Here is a 16,128-nt window from a genome sequence, read left to right as displayed (position 1 = left end):
TCCAATCTTATGAACAAGTTTGATAGGCAAAAATACGTCTCAGTGGGCCTTGAGAAGGTTTCAATTGTTGATGTCATTATCTCTACTGCTTTCTAGTGGTCCATGTAAGCTTTTGATCTTCTTCATTTCTTTGGCCCATGCCATAAAACGATCACGGAAAATGGATGGACGGTGTGGATATAACACACATCACAATGGGGTCCAAATAACTTGTTGAAATCAACAAAGTAAAAAGCCCGCTACAATCCAAACATAATTTCAAATAAATCATGTGATCTAACTTTTCAATATTTACCATCCAAACATAACATATAATATCTACAAAACTATGGGATATGCAGACAAACTATGGCACCATGACATTATTGCAAAATATCAATTTCATCTCATTTAATACCATTTAATTCCACACACTAAACACCCCCAAAAGCTTGGGATTGGCTTGCATCCAAAGATAGCATTGTATCAGTGGATGCTGATTTCCTGCAAAAGCCTGATTTTGGGTGGGGCCCCTGTTCATCCATTTTTCGAGCTCATTTTAAGGCATTTGACCAGGGACTTAAACCGTGGGGTCCACCGTAATTTATTTATTTTATCCACTCCGTCCATTCACATTAACATTTAATTTTAAGTATTGAGAACAAAAACGAAGCATATACAAGTCTAAAGTGCGCCACACCAAAGGAAAAATTCTGAATTGAATGTCTACCGGTGCAAAATTCCAGGGGCCACAAAAGTTTGGGATCAAGCTGATATTTGTGTTTTCACGTCATCCATTTCTGTATGATCTTATGAAAAGGTTTGATGACAAATAAAAATCAATGTGGGGCGTAGAAAGGTTTTAACGGTGGAAATCATTATTCCAACTATTTCCTATGGTGTGGTATACTTTATCTTTGTATTTGTTTCTATTTTTGGATCAAGTCATAAAATGAGCTGTAAAAACTTATGGACGGAGTGGATAACTCACCTACATCCAATGTTGGCCCCACAGAGTTTACTCAGTATGATAAAATCATAATGAGTAACTAAGTACGCAATCCGATTTCATTTCCCGCCTCTTTACATTTCGAAAACAAAAGCATTAAAAAAAAACCCTCCCTATTTCCCATCTCTCTCTCTCTCTCTCTCTCTCTCTCTACGTTTTCAGAGCTCTCTCTCTCCCTATCGATCGATGGCCCACCCGTTCATCTTCCCATCTAACCTCCAAGACCTCGAATCTGAGGGATGCGACGACATCATCCACCTCTCTGTAGAATCCCCAATTTCCATCTCCTCCTTCTCCCCTTCCCAGCTAGATGAATTCATCAAAGGTCGTTTATCTCTCTCTCTCTCTCTATTGCTCTTCCCACTCTAATTTCATTGACCTCTCTCTCTTATTTTTTTAATTTCTTAAAAAAGGCGTAGTCTTCGATCTCTCCGACAAGGACCTATTCTGCATCGAGGAGCAAGACATCTTCGATCGCATCTATTCTCTCGTCAAGGATTTCTCACATCTCAGCCCTAATTTCAAGTTCAATCTCGTCGAGAGCCTCCGATCCAACCTCAGTGTTCTCCTCCCCAATGTCGATTCACTCTCGCGGGCCACTTCTCCGGCCCATTCTGATGGAGATTTGTTCCTGGACCGGGTTGCGTCCTACCGCAATGCATTCAAGATCTACACGTTCTTTCTGCTCACGATCGTGATATCGGAGGAGCCGAATCAGCATGGCAACAACAATCAGAAGGTGGTTCTTTTGTTTTCGAGGAAATGCCTGAACTAGTGTGCAGATGGGGTCTGTGTTTTGTTGACCATACTATTGGTATGGTGGACTCACAGGGTTGATGCTACCAAAGGAACTCCCTCATGAGACAATCGTAGCCACTGATTATTGGCCTGCATATAGATAGAAAAAAAACCCAACAATGTCCCATATGCCATGGGAAAACTCCATCAATTAGATGACTGGCAATGCTGCATTGCAGAGTTTTTCTTTTAAGCTGCAATGCACACCATAGTGGGGTCCACATGATAAATAGTTTGGATCACCTGTGGGCAGGCGATGGGCCCCACTTAGATACGAGGCTGCTCCACATGCATATTGGGATTAATGGGCACCCACACATAATTCATACATATATTTTTCTTATGTTGGTTTAGGCAACGTCACAGATTCGCAAGAAACACTCCTCAAATTCATGGAATTTGGAATCACAGAGGAGTCGGATTCTCAATTTGATTGCTAATTCTCTAGAGATCAACCTCGCGTTGCTTTTCGGATCATCGGCTCCGGATGAGAATTATCTATCATTTGTTGTCAAGTACGCCATCAAAAAATCATTAGCCTTCTTGCCCCTTTTTCTTCGATTGTTTTTTCTATGATTTTGATGTCAATTTGTGATTTTGTAGACATGCTTTCTCTATGTTTGAGAATCAAGCCTTGTTGAAGGATGCTGACACGAAAGATGCTCTATGTCGCATAATTGGCACATGTGCTACCAAATACCACTACACAGCACAGACTTGTGCCTCGATCTTGCACCTAATCCACAAATTTGATTTTGTTTCAACTCATGTTGCTGACATTATGGCGTGGGCGGAGAAGAAGTATGCAGATGGCAGCTTGGCAGTCTCTCTCATCAGAGAGATTGGTCGGACAAATCCAAAAGATTATGTGAGGGACAATGTTGGGGCTGAGAATGTTGGGAGGTTTCTCGTCGAGCTTGCTGATCGTTTGCCGAAGCTGGTGTCAACAAATGTTGGGATCTTGGTGCCTCATTTTGGTGGAGAGTCCTATAAGATAAGGAATGCACTTCTTGGGGTTTTGGGGAAGTTGGTTTCAAAGGCATTTAAGGATGTAGATGGTGATTCGAGTGCCAAGTCCATCCGATTGCGCAGCAAGCTGGCTATGCTGGACATCTTGCTCGAGCGGTGTCGGGATGTTTCAGCCTATTCAAGGAGTAAGGTTCTTCAGGTGTGGGCAGAACTATGTGAAGAACATGCTGTTTCAATTGGTTTGTGGAATGAGGTTGCTTCAGTTGCTTCTGGGAGATTGGAGGATAAGAGTGCTTTTGTGAGGAAATCGGCATTGAATCTACTCATCACGATGTTGCAGCATAACCCGTTTGGTCCACAACTTCGCATTGCATCATTTGAAGCGACCTTGGAGAAGTACAAGGAGAAACTGAAAGAGATGGAGCCTAATGTACCTTCTGAGAGCGTTTTGGATGGGATACCTTCAGACAATGAGACATGTGATGAAGCAGATGGGAAGGTTTATCAGGCTGAAGTCAAGCCAGAGCAGCAAGACAGTGTTACTGATAGTTGTTTGCCTAGTGTGGAAGATGGGGTCAACAAGGATTCTTCCATGCTGGATTTTGGGAACTTGGAGCAGACCAGGGCCTTGGTTGCATCACTTGAGACAGGTTTGAGGTTCTCAAAGTGCATATCCTCCACAATGCCGACTCTGGTCCAACTGCTGGCTTCATCTTCTGCCACCGATGTTGAGAACACGATTCTTTTGCTGATGAGGTGCAGACAGTTCCAAATTGATGGTTCTGAGGCCTGTCTTCGGAAAATGTTGCCGCTTGTAAGCATCCTCTTTGATCTATGTTACAATTCTTCTAGACTTCTAAAGGAATCTTGTCAAGCATTTAAGGGGTGTGTTTGTATTGGATTTCTGTAGGTATTTTCCCAGGACAAATCTATCTATGCAGCTGTTGAGGATGCATTCATCACAATTTATTTGACAAGAAACCCTACAGAAACTGCTGCAAATCTATTGAACCTTGCTATAGAATCTAGTATCGGCGATCTAGCAGCTCTAGAATTTATAGTGGGTTCCTTGGTATCCAAGGGGGATATTTCTACAAGCACGGTATGTTTATTCGATTGTCATAATTTCAGCTGCTGCTTCCATCAATATGATTCACTCACTTTGCCATAGAAGTTATGCATTGGTGTTATTTTGGCTTTCTTTGACATACATAGTTCGACACTTAGACTAAGAACTAAGAATGCTGATTTCTGCACACTTAAGGCCCTTTAAAAAAATAAAATAAAAATGTTTTGCTACCAATTACCATGGTAATGTAAAGAAAATGTGCAACAATTACAAAATGCTTTACCTGCCTCCTGACAACATCTGCAGTTGATCGTTGATTGCTGTGTTTGGTTTATAGGTGGTAAATTGTAATGATGGCATTTTTACATTAACTGAATGTCAAATCATCACCAAAATACACTGATGTTGCTGTTTGGATTCAAATTTTTTATGGTAATTACATGAAAGGTTCACTGGTTACAAATTACATTCCTTGTCTCCTAAATACATTTGCGTTCGGCTGATGATTCCTGTGTGGTTTGGTAGTGGTAAAATCGTAATGATGATAATTTTGATTACATTACTGGGGAAGTTGGCAAAACATACAGGTCCTAAGAATTATATTCATGCTTGTGACAAATTTGAAAGTTTTTGAATGTCTTATATTATTTCAACTGAGAGAAGTATGCCTATATTGCATTGAGAAGTGTGATAATTATTTGATTCTCTTTGGAAATTTATGTGATAGTCACCCTGGAACTCCGATTGGATCTCTAAACCCACTATTTCAAAATATGTACCAATCCCCAATTCCTATAGGGTTGCAGGTAACCTTTTTGAACTAAAGAACTTGTCTTATAACTTCTGCAGCCTACTATAGATTGACTTAAAACTCTGTTCTTGTAGCTTATAAAGCTTGTAAAGTTATATTATTAGGTACAAACATGAGCATATAGGCATTCCGGCTTTTAAAAAACAATTCCAAACTTTGTTTTTTAGAATTTACCTTTGTATTTAACAACCCTTTTTATATTTATACAAATTGTGCCAGCAGAAATTGCTAAATGCTAACTGGTAAATACCTTTGATCATATTATTTGATAAATTCTAACAGGATGCAATCTTATAAATTAATGCAATGAAGTGCAACCAACATATTATCTGGCAGAGTAAGCTTATTCATGTGACCAAGAAGAAGACATGGACTCACCCTTCGGTTGGTTAGGCTGGGAAACAGAACATTTTTTTTAAATTTTTTTTCTGAAAAATTCAGGATAATGATTGCTTTTCCATGGATTAGCTTCTTGTTATTTGTGATTTTTAAATGGGTATTTTTATGTGAAAGAATAGCATGCTTGTTCTTCAACTATTGTCTATTGAATCGCCTAAGGCCACTAAATGGGCAGTTTTGAAAATTTGAGCAGGAGTTCTTTCTTCTTGTTGAGCTTTGATCAGCCAAACTGCTTCATTGGTTCATATAGCATTTCCATGCTTTCTTTTGCAGATAACAGCCTTATGGGATTTCTTTAGCTTTAATGCCAGTGGGGTGACAGCAGAGCAAAGCCGAGGTGCTTTGTCCATCCTTTGCATGGCAGCAAAATCATCTACAGGCATTATTGGTTCCCACTTGCAAGACATTATTGATATTGGCTTTGGGCGTTGGGCCAAAGAGGAACCTTTGCTTGCAAGAACGGCATGTGTTGCCCTTCAAAGATTGTCAGAGGAAGAGAAGGGAAAGCTTATGTCTAGTGGCAGCAGTAGGGTATTTGGTATTCTGCAGAGCTTAATTACTGGTTTTTGGCTTCCAGAAAATATTTGGTATGCTGCTGCAGATAAAGCCATAAGTGCAATATATTCCATTCATCCAACACCTGAAGCCTTAGCTGCTGATGTGGCGAAAAGGTCCCTCAGTTCTGTATTTGATTGCAGCGGAGCAAATGAACTACAGAATGATCTGGATAATCCAAGTACCAATTTCCTTTCCACAGTGGAAGTGGCAAAACTCAGTAGATTTTTATTTGTTGTAAGTCATGTGGCACTAAATCAATTGGTTTACATTGAATCTTGTGTCCGGAAGATTCAGAAACAGAAAACCAAGAAAGAGAAGTTGAACTCTGACTTGCAAAGTGCATCTGCTGAAGAACCTGTGAAGGTGAGTGGTTATGGATATGAAATCATTGCTATAATTATGAAATCATGGCTATAGTTGCTGGGATTTGTTGAAGAAATTTCTGTTGTGAGGAATTCTATCTTCACTGCACATTGTTTTCTCGTAGCTTTCTAAAGTTCACCTACACCGCTCGACATGTACTTCTAAATGTGGTTACATGTACTAACCAGGCGTGTAACAACTAAGTGATATGTCAGGTGGACCCACTATAGTTGATCCGGCTCAAAAACAAATTGTAAACTCATTGGACAGCTTCCATATATACGAAAACAATGATGTCTCAAAAGAAGTTGCCAACCACTCATGCTTGATGTACATGATTGCTGGCCTTATCAGTAGACCAGACTAATTTACAGGCCAGGTAATCTACACTATAGGGCCCACCTGATGCATGGCTTGGGCATCCCACATGCACGTCTAGTTGGCACATGTGGCCATGAGTGGGCTTAGGGTAGCTATAATGTGAATTATTGCATCTTTCATTACTTGTTGCAGTAAGCTCTAATTCTAAAGTTTTCTTCCTTTGGAGGGGATGTACAGGAAAATGGAATAAATGCTGAATTGGGTCTCGCAGCTTCTGAAGATGCAATACTTGATGCACTCTCTGAAAGAGCAGAGAAAGAAATTGTATCAGGCAGTTCTGTTGACAAGAGCTTAATTGGATGCTGCGCACCTTTCCTATCAAAACTATGTAGAAATTTTTGTTTGATGCAAAAGGTGATTGGGTTTAGTTTTTTTTTTTTCTTTTTTCATGGGTTGCTTATTATCAGTAAAATTCTTTGACTGGTGACTTGGTATTTATATAAATCTTTTGTGCTTGATTTCTCTAACCAAAGGGGTCAATGGGCCGGGGCTGGACCAGCGTATTTCCAAGGCAGCTTGAATTTTAAATGGGCAGATGAGCCCAAGCCTATCCTGTGCAAAAACCATAAGAGATTAAGCCTGGTCCAATCAGGAAATGAGCTTAATTTTCAGGCTTAAGATGGCCCTTGGGCTTGATAGCAGAGCCAATGTTGTCAAAATCATTATCGTATAGCAAATCATAATAGGGGTTGAATCGTATTGAATAGCAAATTGTATCATAAATCGCAAGATTTTTTCTGATTTACAAAAAATATATATAAAAGACATTTGAAAAGATATAAGCAAATCATAAAAGATTAAAAACTCATCAATTGTCCATTTATGATCAACATGTACCAAAAAAGTAATACATATCATGATATTATTAATTGAGGAAATGTATATGATACATATCATGATAGTATAGGATTCTTGTCTTTTTTCCTTTGTTTTCTTTTGTTGGCTTTCAAAAAATTTACCTTAAAAAACATACACGAGTCCTTAAAATTTTTCTTTTCTACCTTTCTTGAGTGGAGAATCATGTTGGAAAAAATGGCATTTGATTCCATTTTGATTCAAAAGATATTTCGATTTCTTTGTCTTGAGTTTTTGAATATCGAAGTCCCCAAATCTCCCCTTTCTCCCTCCCTCTCTCTCTCCCTCTCTCTCTCTCTCTCCCGAAAGAAAAAAATAGGACATTTTTAATAGGGGAGAGCCTTTTTCATATTTTATGAGCAAAAGGGTACAAAGAAAAGGGAAAATTTGAATAAAAAAATAATAAATTGATTTTTTAAGTATTGTTTTGCCCATGTACTCAGTCTACAATTATCTTATGATTCAATACGATCATTGTACAATTCAATACGATTCATACAATAATTTAGGATTTACGATTTGGGTGTACGATTCAAATCGTACACCCACATGATACGATATGAATCGTACGATTCATATAGTGAATTGTACAATTTTGATAATATCGGGCGGAGCCCATGCCCATCCTATAGTAGGTCAGGCCCGAAAGCTCATTGGGCCAGCCCTATCCTACAGAAACTCAAACTTGAAAACTGACATATCTTTTGTGTTGTCTTGTAGTTTCCAGAACTACAAGCTTCTGGAATGCTTGCTCTATGTCGACTAATGATTATCGATGCAAATTTTTGGTAAGTCAATCATTCATCATTCAGAGTTAATCAACTCCTAGCAACATATGCATTCTAACTGAATGAATTCTCAGTGAAGCAAATCTTCAACTTCTCTTCACGGTTGTGGAGAGTGCACCAAATGAAACTGTTCGTTCTAACTGCACGATAGCACTTGGAGACTTGGCTGTTCGTTATCCTAACCTCTTAGAACCTTGGACTGAGAATGTTTATGCTCGATTACGCGATCCTTCAATTTCTGTTCGGAAAAATGCTGTTCTTGTGCTTTCTCATCTCATATTGAACGATATGATGAAGGTGTGGGAGCTTGCTAATCATTCATTGTTCCTTATCTTTTAACAATGTTGATTTGGAGTCTAAATTTCAGAGATTGTATGATCAGGTGAAAGGTTACATCAATGAAATGGCTATCCGGTTAGAAGACGAGGATGAGAGAATTTCAAGTCTCGCTAAGCTCTTCTTTCTTGAGTTGTCAAAGAAAGGTGGTTTGTGGATTCCGTCAGTTTTACTTTGGTGACTGTACCATGCTACTTTCTGAACTCTCAAATGAATGTTGGGCCATTGTGCTTGCAGGAAGCAATCCTATTTACAATTTGCTTCCAGATATTCTTGGTAGATTGTCGAACCAAAATCTGAAGGAAGAAGCTTTTTGCAACATTATGCAGTTCTTAATAGGTTCCATCAAGAAGGTATGGATGGCTTAACCAGGTTCAAGAGGCATGTGTTTTTTGTTACAAATTTACATTCTAATCTTTGATCCATGTCTAGGACAAACAAATGGAAGCTCTTGTTGAGAAGCTTTGCAATAGGTTTAGTGGAGTTGCAGGTTTTGTATACCTACCTCGTTCTGGGCTTTTCTTATATATTTCTGCACTTATCTATTTTCCTGATGATCTAGACTACTTTGCACTGTAACTGTATGCATTCTGATGTTGTATGGCGATAGTAAGCAACACAAAGTGGTATACTTATTTGAACTTCGTTAGAATTTATAGGCAGGTCTAGTCTAGTTCCTACACATCTCCAGTATTAAATGGCTTATAAGATGCAAAATATTGTTTAGAAGACCTCATTTCTTTTATCACCTTTCAAGGTTTATCATGGATGATCAGAAAGATGCTTTCAAATTGGTGCTTATTGCATCTGAAGTAATCTCTCATTGTAGTGATGTTAAATTATTTTTATACTTGAAATAGCTCCTAAAAATGAATATATAAAACTTGAAAAACAGGGAAGTAACTATAAAACTTCTTGGTTCATAGGTAAAAACCCCACAGAAATGAACACGGAGGTTTGGCATTGTTAACAACAAATTCCCATCCAGTATTCCATGAAAAGACTATACCATAGGTAAAAACTGCCTGGCTGACTTGGAATAACATACACAACTCAGTTCTGGACCTAATTAGGTTGGCCTGAATGAATAACTTGTTCATCTTGTGCATGCCAATGAAAAACTTGGCATGCTTGACTAGCACTGTACCTTTAGGCAAGTCTTGGGTGAAATAATATCCTTGTAAAATCAGGAAGAGAAGTGATAGCAGATTTGAACATTCAATGATATTGACCTCAATACGACTATGAAATAAATCATAGGCATTATCATCATAGCCTTGTTGTGATTTGTGAAGAAGCTAGACATGCAATGAAGCATGTTCAGTTCAAGAATTCTGAAGAGATAAAGGAGTATCTGGTTGTGGAAGGGAAGACTAAAGCATATTAAGCTGAGCATGCTCAGTTTGAGATGTACTTTGAGTCCATGTTGATACTAGTGAAAATAACTAAGGGCCATTTTGGAAGTCAAAAATCTTGTGGATTGGATGTGACCCAAATTGGGGCAAGTAAAGTGAAGAAATGGGAACCAACCTAATGTGGTTCCCATTTCCTAAGCTTCCCCAAATGGATAGTGGATTGGTTTTACTGAAGAAGTGGAACCAATCCTGATTTGCAGGCATATCAAAATGGGCCATTAGCAACCAAAATCAGTTGGATTAGTTGAACTCTTCTGGTTGTTGGGTCATTGTCCTTTCCTGTTATTGATCAAGAAGATTATTTATCTAATTGGACTATGCTCGTTTGTGACAGATTGCAAACAATGGGAATATATTGCTTATTGTCTTTCTCAACTATCGTTCACTGAAAAGGGAGTGAAAAAGCTTATGGAGTCTTTCAAAACCTATGAGCATGTCCTTTCTGAGGATTCTGTCATGGACCACTTCAGAAACATTATCAACAAGGTAGTGAAGTACTTTACTATTGTTACTTGTTTTAAGTGTGTTTACATGTAGTCAATGTAACTTTGTATTTAACATTTACATCATCAGGCTAAGAAGTTTGCAAAGCCAGAGCTTAAATCCATCATTGAGGAATTTGAGGAGAAGCTTAGCAAGTTCCACATGGAGAGGAAGGAGCAAGAACAGACTGCTAGAAATGCCCAGGCCCACCAGCAGAAAGTTGGCTGCATTGAAGGCTACATGGCTGTTAAGGAGGGCTCTGTGGCAGAAGATGCAGATGCAGATATTGCTGAAGGTAGGTGTAGAAATTCTGATGCCATCCTAGGACTACTCTAATTAATACTAGCTTGACTTTGCCATAGCCTGCCTGCGGATCTCCCTGGTTGCTATCCAATGGAAGTTTATTGGTTATTTTAAACAAACTGTGAGGTTTCAATTCAATTACATCCATATATGGTAAATAAGTGAGGTAACTGATACACAAGGCTCATGGTTGGATCATCCAGACTGCTCATCTCACCGACCTAACAGTGGAAGGACTGTGGCCTACAAGTTGATGTGCCAGATGTGGAATGCAGCGGTGGTCCACATTTGACTGATAAAAGGCCAAAAGTTCAAGGGAAAGGAGCTTTTACTACAGGATATTTTTGGGGGATGCTTCATCCATGGCCGGGCCCATCAGATCAGCAGAATTTATCACTGAATCAGAGATCTTGTACATAAAACCTGATTAAACTATGCATATACTTGGGTTGAGGATTACACAAGTCATCATGGTGAAAATCTTAATGATCTGTCTTTTACGGAATCTGGTACAACTTCAAAATCTTTTTATGTTTTATATTTTGTACCACCAGGTAGACAATATACAAAAAGGAATTGTATGGTTTTGCTGTGTATCTGCAAGCATACAATACACTGATGCACAGGATTTTGAACATGTGGGACCATGGTCTGGTGATCCGAACGGATGATATGATGGAATCGATTGTGGACAGGATGGCCTGAAATCTCCCAGATTGAAACATCCTGCTTCTTTGATCATTAGACCATTCTCTGTTACATGTGGACTGTTGCTGCATGTCTCCTTAACCCTCTAGTTGTAGGATCCTCCAATCATCATTGTCATTGTCATCTTCATCAAAACCTTATACCAATTAATTGGGGTCACCTACATGAATCCTGTTCCACCATTCCACCCTATTAAGGGCTATACCTTCAGTTAGACCATTGATTATCAACTCTTTTCTTACTGCCTCCATCCACGTTTTTTGGGCCCTCCCTTGACCTTTTAGAGCCTTCAACTTGTACTGACTCAACCGGGATGGTTCCTGGTCTCTATTGCACATGACCAAACCATTGAAGTCTACTTTCCCTTATCTTATTACCTATTGGTGCTACTCCTTTGTTACCTTGAATGCATTCATTTCTAATTCTATCCTTCCTCATCCTACCACTTGTCCATATACATGTCCTCATTTCAGCTACATTCATCCTATTAGCATGTTGTCCTTAACTACCCAACACCCATGTCCCATAAAGCATGGCTAGGCTTATTGCTATCCTATAAAATTTCCCTTTCAGTTTGAGTGGTATATGATGATCACATAAAACTCTAGATGCATATCTCCATATCTTCCACCTAGCTTGAATACTATGGGCAACATCCTTTTGAATCTGTCTATTCCCATGAATTATTGACCCAAGGTATCGAAAGTGATCATTTGGGAAACTTCTTGGTTAGCAATCTTAACTAATCTCTTCTTTTCACTCCCGTTTTTACTAAAAACTTGATATACTTTGTTTTAGTTCGACTAATTTTAAATCCTTCAGATTCAAGACTATTATTCATAAATCTAGCTTTGTATTTATGCCCTCCCTTGTCTTATCAATCAAAACCATGTCATTTACAAACAACATACACCATGGGATCTCTTCCAACAAATGCCTCATTAACTAGTCCATAACCAATGTAAAAAGGTATGGACTCAATGTCAACCTGTAGTGCAAGCCTGCAGTAATTGGAAACTCACAAGTCACTCCACTAGTCCTCACATTTGTTACCTCTCCCTCATACATATCCCTAATCATATCAATATTTCCTCTTGAAACTCCTTTGTTTCCCAACACCCACCAGATTAACTCTATAAGGACCCTATTGTATGCCATAACTTTTTTCATGAACCTGAACAATATGTATGATCCTCCAATCTGTTAAAATTTTGAGGCATTCACCAGATCCGCTGTGGGGCTCGATGGTTTCAATCACCTAACAATGTTCTTGCATATGGCATTTGGCAATCCTTTGTGTCATCAAACTGTCCATTTGCTGATGAGCAGGGCCTATAATTCATCACACACAAACCCACATTAAGGAACTATGTAGCGGAATACCACAACTCAACCAGAAATTTGAACCGGTTCTTATTCTAGTGAGCATCCATTTTATGATATCCTAAAAGAGCCTTGATTTTCTTTTATGTGCTATTGCTTCTGCCCTGCTTCTCACCAGTGGTTACCTTTCCATTCTTTTCTTGTCCTAATTCCTGACCTTTGGTTTACTTGCAGAAGGAGCTAGTGATGTAATACATCCCTCTATAGAGGAGATAATAGACGAAACTCAGGACGCTGAGCCAGAAGCAAATGCTGTAGAGTCAGAAGAAAGTTTGTGTGTGTCTAGTATTGTGACAGAACCAGAAGCGGATGAGATGGAGTTCCAATCGTCAAAGAGTGCTCGTAGAGGTGATTCATATTCTCATATTGTTGATCTTAAAGCTATGCTTCCAATGGGCTTATGGTTAGTCTTTCATGCTTGCAGGTGTCAAGTCCAAAGCCAACAGAAGCATTGGGATGGCCATGAAAGATCAAAAGGATGCTACATCCATTAGGCGGCAAACTAGGTCGAGCAAAAGGTCAGTTTATCTTATTTTGGCTTCTCTTTTTGTTCTGCTTGGTGATACTTGTGGACCATGCATATTACAACCCAAAGCATCAGTGAACATATAACGCCTCTGACTTAGATATGGATATATTCTACAGACTCTGTGGCACTTTATTGATGTATTTAATGGTAACGTCCATGCCCAGTTTGGCCCAGTCTAGCATTTGCATGGATGTTGGTCTTGCTCTTTCCATAATATACTAGCCATTCAACTGATGAGCCCCCATTACGTAATAGGTCAATTCCTCAATATCTCCCATATCAGAAGATCTTAGTGAAGACAATTACATCCAGTGTTTCAAACTTTTGCAAGGGTCCAGTTGGATGAGATTTTCGGGCTTTCTGTCACCATATGAACAGTTTTGGATCACTTAGAAGCTGGGACCCAAAGTACAGTGTGGATTGAAGCAAAATTGTTTCATGGAACATTATACATTTCTCTCCTCAAATATCCCACGTGCGGAATGGGTGTGTATCCATATACCCATCATCTAGAGATACCCAAGTTGCATTGACATCTGACATTTTCCTGTCCCCATATGGATATCTTGGCCACAGGTTCTTATTAACACCAGGAAAAAACTCAGACGATATTTTAGTGGACATCTTTGCCTCTAAATGCTTGTCATATCTTGTCTGTTATGTTGTGATTTTTTTTTTCATGGAGCAAAGATGTCATACTACCATGAAGTAAATGCATAAACAAAGGTGTGACAATTCTCTTTTAACACCCTGATCCATAGCTCAAGTGGTAGAGTGAGTGAAAGATACCTCGTTTCAACACTGAGGTCTTGGTATCGATTCCCTAGTGGGGGTGGCTAACACTGAAGTGTGAACTGACAGTGGGGTGTACTAACAAGCTAACATAAAAATAAAAAAATAAAAATTTTAAGTTCTCTTTCTTTTCTTTTCTTTTCAGGATGGTTTCTTTGTTTATCTGATCATTCCACTGTTGCTGACTAGTGTTCTGTGTTTGGATGCAAGTGAATTAAATTGTATATTAATTTCAGTGTAGATGAAACAAAAAAAAAGAGGATTTTTCTAAGCATTCGTAATGAGGAAGTAGCACCTGGAATCTGGATTGTAGTTACACTTCTTTGAAGTCCACTCCATACATGAAAGTGGTCTGATTGTGATTTGGAGTGCAGATCCTCAATATGAAGGAATACGTTTAAAAAAACACAATTTTTGTTATTCCCCCTTCTAGATGTATAATTGCAATTCAATTTGACACTACATCTAAACGTGCACGCATCTAATACTGTTGTTTGTGATTGTGCAGATAGCAGATGGCACAATTGCTGGTATCCTTCCGGTGGGTAGGGAGGAAGCCCATTCATGCATTATCCCATGTCATGAGGCTCTCAGTCATGGGAGAATTTTTCTTGCTGATTAATGGTTGACGGCATTATAGGTATTTCGAGTATCTTTGAAGCCATAGGAATGAGTTGGGTACATGAATGGGAATGTAAGTTCTGTAATGTTTAATGTAATGATTTTGGTGTTTGTATTATTGATAAATGGAAAAAAAAGGTCTGAATCCCTTTGGAGTGGGTGCTTAAATTTATTTTCTCATCTATTTGATGTGAAGGGCTTCACTTGGATGGGATGGAGTGGAGCTTTTAAGAAATCCATGTATTTGGTCTAAACCTGTTTGGTTCCCATATGGGTATTTTTTGTGTTTCATCCTCTACTCGGATAGGAAAGCCCACAAAATATTCCTCATCGAATAACCTAGTTGATGATTTTGCTTGATGTATGGAAGGATCTTGGCCACGTTTGTTATGAATCCCATGTTTTTTTTTTTTTCCTTTCTTTTCGAGGCATGTTAAGAGTGTTACTCTTCGTGGGCAAATGTGCAATGTGGTACAAGTTTACCGAATCAAACCCGTTTGTTCCCTGAAAAATCAAGCTCAGGTATTCCTCTGGTGAAAAGAATCTCACCCAAAGTATTCATCTATTTTCATATATTTTTTGGCCACCTGATGAGTGGACCAGCTTGCCAGAGCATCAGTGAGGTGGGTTGCAACTGCTGGATGGGTTGCATCTTTCGCAAATGTGCATAGTTGCTCGTGTTTTGGAGAGAGTTGTTATAAAACCATTCTATTTGAAATTGGCAGCCAAGCATACAACTATTGATCTCCGATGAGCAGATTATTGAAAATGTGCAGAAACTACCAAAAAAAAAAAAACAAACATTGGATGATGATCCTGAAATGATTTTCTTAGACAAATTATGGAGAAAAATGATCATTTTGAAAATCAGCTCCTAAAAATTGGTTTCTCTAAAATGATGTTGGGGTGACATGGACTATTTTTTTTTTCTTAAAGCGCAGTTTGGATGTCATTGTCTGCAAAAAAGAAAAAAAAGAGACAAGAATGCAGTATAATGTGATTATTAAACCCTATTGCACCTATTTAATCCTGTAATTAATCACTTCATTGCCATCTGCCTTCAAATGTAAATATGCTCTATTCCTGGGTTAGGATATGTACAAAGAAAATATGTGGGCAAAAATCCATGAGTGTATTGGTGCGTCTATGGCTGATTTGGGAGGAAAGGAATCGAAGATGTTTTAGGAATGTGAGTCATGCAGTGGGTTGGGTCAAGATGTGGGCAAGTGGCCTAGTCATTGACCGGGCTTCAAGCTTGAATGGGGATGTTGATTGTAATTGCTTGTAGTTTTGTAGCTGTTTTGGTTGGGTCTATTTTGTTTGTATGTTCGGGGGGCTGGTTTCAGTCTCCTTTTGTATGGTTTATGCTATATTGTCTTTTGTCTATAAATTTTTTGTTACCTCAAAAAAAAAACAAAAAAAACAAACAAACATAACATGAGCTTCTTCTTCTTCTTTTTAATTTTTTATTTTTAATGGTAAAAAATTTATATGAATGTTTCACTTTCCAGATTTTTCTTAACTTTTGATTTGCTAGTTTCATCCCTATCCGAATGATATTTGAACCGTAGCACATCCA

General features: G+C 38.6%; 1 protein-coding gene across 1 annotated transcript; it reads left to right on the top strand.

The window, feature by feature from the left end:
• The first annotated feature begins 1,119 nt into the window (after positions 1 to 1,119).
• LOC131250739 (condensin-1 complex subunit CAP-D2) lies at positions 1,120 to 14,717 on the top strand. The gene is made up of 17 exons (XM_058251017.1): positions 1,120 to 1,313; positions 1,402 to 1,727; positions 2,141 to 2,301; positions 2,390 to 3,569; positions 3,666 to 3,857; positions 5,308 to 5,955; positions 6,514 to 6,690; positions 7,912 to 7,979; positions 8,054 to 8,276; positions 8,362 to 8,461; positions 8,553 to 8,668; positions 8,748 to 8,805; positions 10,065 to 10,216; positions 10,304 to 10,508; positions 12,782 to 12,955; positions 13,032 to 13,125; positions 14,437 to 14,717. The coding sequence occupies exons 1-17, from the start codon at positions 1,175 to 1,177 to the stop codon at positions 14,438 to 14,440; spliced, it is 4,017 nt and encodes a 1,338-aa protein (XP_058107000.1). The 5' UTR covers positions 1,120 to 1,174; the 3' UTR covers positions 14,441 to 14,717.
• Positions 14,718 to 16,128: the final 1,411 nt, after the last annotated feature.

Source organism: Magnolia sinica, chromosome 7 (assembly GCF_029962835.1).
Source record: "Magnolia sinica isolate HGM2019 chromosome 7, MsV1, whole genome shotgun sequence".
Classification (NCBI taxonomy): domain Eukaryota; kingdom Viridiplantae; phylum Streptophyta; class Magnoliopsida; order Magnoliales; family Magnoliaceae; genus Magnolia; species Magnolia sinica.
This window is presented reverse-complemented; position numbering and strand designations above follow the sequence as displayed.